Raw genomic sequence first — 3678 nt, forward strand, 5'->3', positions numbered from 1 at the left:
ATTATTTTAGTAAATGCTGGTAAATTTGTGTTATGCATCCACCAGGAATCCTCAGTTACATGAAATACCCTTTTGATTATAAACATATTTTTTATAGGCATCGGGAATACAAGGATTCCTAGGAACACTAGTTTTTTGTTTGTTTGTTTGATGATGATGTTTAATAAATACGTATAAGAAAGTTTCTCGAGGACAAACTTTTTTTTTTCATTATTTTAGTAAATGCTGGTAAATTTGTGTTATGCATCCACCAGGAATCCTCAGTTACATAAAATACCCTTTTGATTATAAACATATTTTTTATAGGCATCGGGAATACAAGGATTCCTAGGAACACCCGAACCCATGGCCTTGGTGTTATCAACACCGCACTCTACCGAGTGAGCCACAGGCCGGCCCCTAGGAACATTTTTTATAGGCATCGGGAATACAAGGATTCCTAGGAACACTAGTTTTGTGAGAAAAAAAAATACTGCACATTAAACACTGTGGTTAAATAATGTTAAATGTGTTTGTTTACTTTATGACTTCTTGAAGTTTTGCCAAAACTCATTGTGAATCTACAACAGACTCATAAGTATATATTATTTCCTAATTTGCTCGATCTTGGATCTCTTTTATTATGAAGTATGCTATGGGCTTGATATTCTAAAGAACACATGTCCAGAATGAATTTAATAAGGAAATAATATGAATTAAGTAAATATAAACCAAATTGCTTCTAATATGTTTTACCAATTCAATAAAATTCACAAGCATGCCAAAAATATCTCATTAACTCTCTAAAGGCGATGTTCTTACCATCTGGAGGAGTGAATATTGAAAGATTTAATTTAGGTCCAATTCCTGCGCTGGTTTCAGCCGCAACATAGACATCATACATTGTAAATGGTGTTAGGTTAGTGAATGCAAACTTAAGGTCTTTTGTGCTATTATCCAAAATCTGTCCTGCAAAAAGCAGAAAACACATACAGATTATTTTTTATTAAGTTTTTTAAGCATTCTCATATTTAAGCATAGAGCCACAAACAATGATAAAGTGTTAACCTATGCACTCAAATTTGTTATTATAGTATTAAAAGCAAATATATTTTAAACATTTAGCTTAGTAGTGCATTGATGCTAACATAATTAAAACAATGGAAAGAACATAAAAACTTCCCATGTTTAAAAATACTTTCTTTAAATCGTAAAGCTCTATTGAACTACCATGTTATTTTTAACATATTTAAAAGGAAACATCACATTTTATCAACATAAAGATAGTGACAGTATTTTACACTCAAATTAATTCAATTTAAATGCTCAATATTTTCATTATCTTTTATAAGAAGATATATTTAGAAAATATTTCTACTTTAGCTACTGAACAAAATTCCTTAGTCTATCAGCAAATTTTCTTAAATCCCCAACTTTACCTCTGAATATTTCCTTCACCTTCTTGCTCTACCTGAAACCTGGCTCTCCTCTAGGAACATTGCTTCTAATCCCCTGCAAGCCACCTCAAAAGGTGGCAGTCTAGTACAATTCTGAATAAAAGGTGGGAAAGTGGGTGTCCTTGTCTTGCTCCAGATCTGAGAGAACAGACTCCAATTTTTGTCCATTCAGTATGATATTGGTTGTGGGTTTGTCATACACGGCTTTTATTGTGTTGAGGTACATTCCTTCAATAGCTAATTTGGATACAAAATCAACAGGATACAAAAGTAGCAGGATACAAAATCAACACACAAAAATCAGCAGCCTTCCTATATGCCAACAATGAAATAGCCAAAGAAGAAATCAAGAAAGGAATCCCATTCACAATAGCTACCAAAAAAATATGAAATATTTATGAATAAACTTATCAAAGAGGTAAAATATCTTTACAATGTAAATTATAAAACAGTGGTGAAAAAAAATTAAGAGGATACAAATAAATGGAAAGATATCCCATGTTATGGGTCAGAAGAATTAACATCATCAAAATGTCTATATTACCCAAAGCAATCTACACATTCAATGCAATCCCTATCAAAATACCAATGACATTCTTCACAAAAATAGAAAAAATGATCTTAAAATTTGTATGGAACCACAAAAGAACCCACATAGCAAAAGCAATCTTGAACAAAAAGAACAAAGTTGGAGGTACCTCATTTCCTCACTTTAAATTATACTATAAAGTTATAGTAATCAAAAAACATGGTACTGGCATAAAAACAGACAAATTGGCCAATGGAATAGAATAGAGCCCTGAAATAAACCCATGTACTTAGAGCCAACTGGTTTTCAACAAACGTGCTAAAAATACAGAATGGGGAAAGGACAGCCTTTTCAACAAATGGTTCTGCAAAAACTGGATATCCACATGCAGAAGATTAAAACTAGACCCATATCTTTCACCATACACAAAAATCAAGTCAAGATGGATCAAAGACCTAAATTTAAGTCCCCAAACTGCGAATCTACTAGAAGAAAACATAGGAGAAATTCTACACAAAATGGGAATAGGCAACTAAAGCAAAAATACCTGAATGAGACTACATCAAAATAAAAAGTTTCTGCACAGCAAGGGACACTGTCAACAAAGTAAAGAGACAACCTACAGAATAGGAGAAAGTGTTTGACAACTACACATCAGAAAAGGGGCTAATATCCACAATACATAAGGAACTAAAATGACTCAACAGCAAAAAACCAAATAACCCAATTACAAAATGAGTGAAGGTCCTGAACAGCCAGTTCTCTAAAGAAGACATGCAGATGGCCAACAGGCACATGAAAAAATGCTCAACATCACTAATCGCCAGACAAATATAAATTAAAGCCATAATGAGATGTCATCTCACTACAGTTAGAATGTCTATTATTTGGAGGACTTCGGAAGATGGAAAACTATAGGTGCCCAGGGTGCATTCCTCCAACAAAAGATAGAAATGGGCACACCTCCACTGCTGCCACAGTCACCAGAGCCATTGTCCAGTCCCAGAACCACCACCTATCACAGAGCAGCTCCCCACGGAGCAGAGTCCTGTAGGTTGCCTGTCACTGTAGCAATGGACTCTGCAGACATGAGGGAGACGGGTGCAACTACTATCACCATTGCTGCCTCTATGAGTTAACCCCACTGCTGCCAAAGACACCGAAGCTGTGAGGGAGACAGCTGCAGCCACTGGTGCTGCTGCCACTGCCATGAAGTAACCCACTGCTGCCAAGGACACTGCAGATGTGAGGGAGGGAGTTACTGCCACCAGTGATGCTCTCACCCCCATGAGGCAACCCCCTGCCACCAATGACATTGCAGACTCAAGGAAGATGGCTGCAGCCACTGGCACCACTGCTGCCACCACAAGATAACGCCATTGCTGCTGAGGATACTGCCAAGGATACCGCAGATGTGAGGGAAGCAGTTGAAGACCCCAGGACCCCTGCCACCTCCAGAAGGTAATCCCACTGTTGCTGTGGACACCACAAACACAAGGGAGGCAGTTGTAGCCACTGTTGCCTCCACTGGCCCCACTGCCACAGGACACTACAGATGCCAGGAAGGCAGTTGCAGCCACTGATACCACTGCCACTGCTGTCAGGTAACCCTGCTGTCACTGCAGACATCATAGCTGCACAGGCCACCACTATGAATGCTACAGCCAAGTCAGGGACTGCTGCAACTGTCACTGCTGTAGTCATCACCACACC

The 3678-nt window shown here is 37.8% G+C and overlaps 1 protein-coding gene across 1 annotated transcript in view; it reads right to left on the minus strand.

Moving 5' to 3' along the window:
* PTPRQ (protein tyrosine phosphatase, receptor type, Q) overlaps positions 1–3254 on the minus strand; it is a gene marked incomplete at its 3' end in the record, with an annotated part of 63451 nt that extends 60197 nt beyond the window's left edge. Inside the window, exons 1-2 of the mRNA XM_008593659.1 lie at positions 3083–3254; positions 802–948 (exon numbers count right to left, since the gene is read on the minus strand). Coding sequence (XP_008591881.1) covers positions 802–948; positions 3083–3254 — 319 coding nt within the window. The remainder of the gene's footprint in view (positions 1–801; positions 949–3082) is intronic.
* Positions 3255–3678: the final 424 nt, after the last annotated feature.

This window comes from Galeopterus variegatus, unplaced genomic scaffold (genome assembly GCF_000696425.1).
Source record: "Galeopterus variegatus unplaced genomic scaffold, G_variegatus-3.0.2 Scaffold9482, whole genome shotgun sequence".
Lineage (NCBI taxonomy): Eukaryota > Metazoa > Chordata > Mammalia > Dermoptera > Cynocephalidae > Galeopterus > Galeopterus variegatus.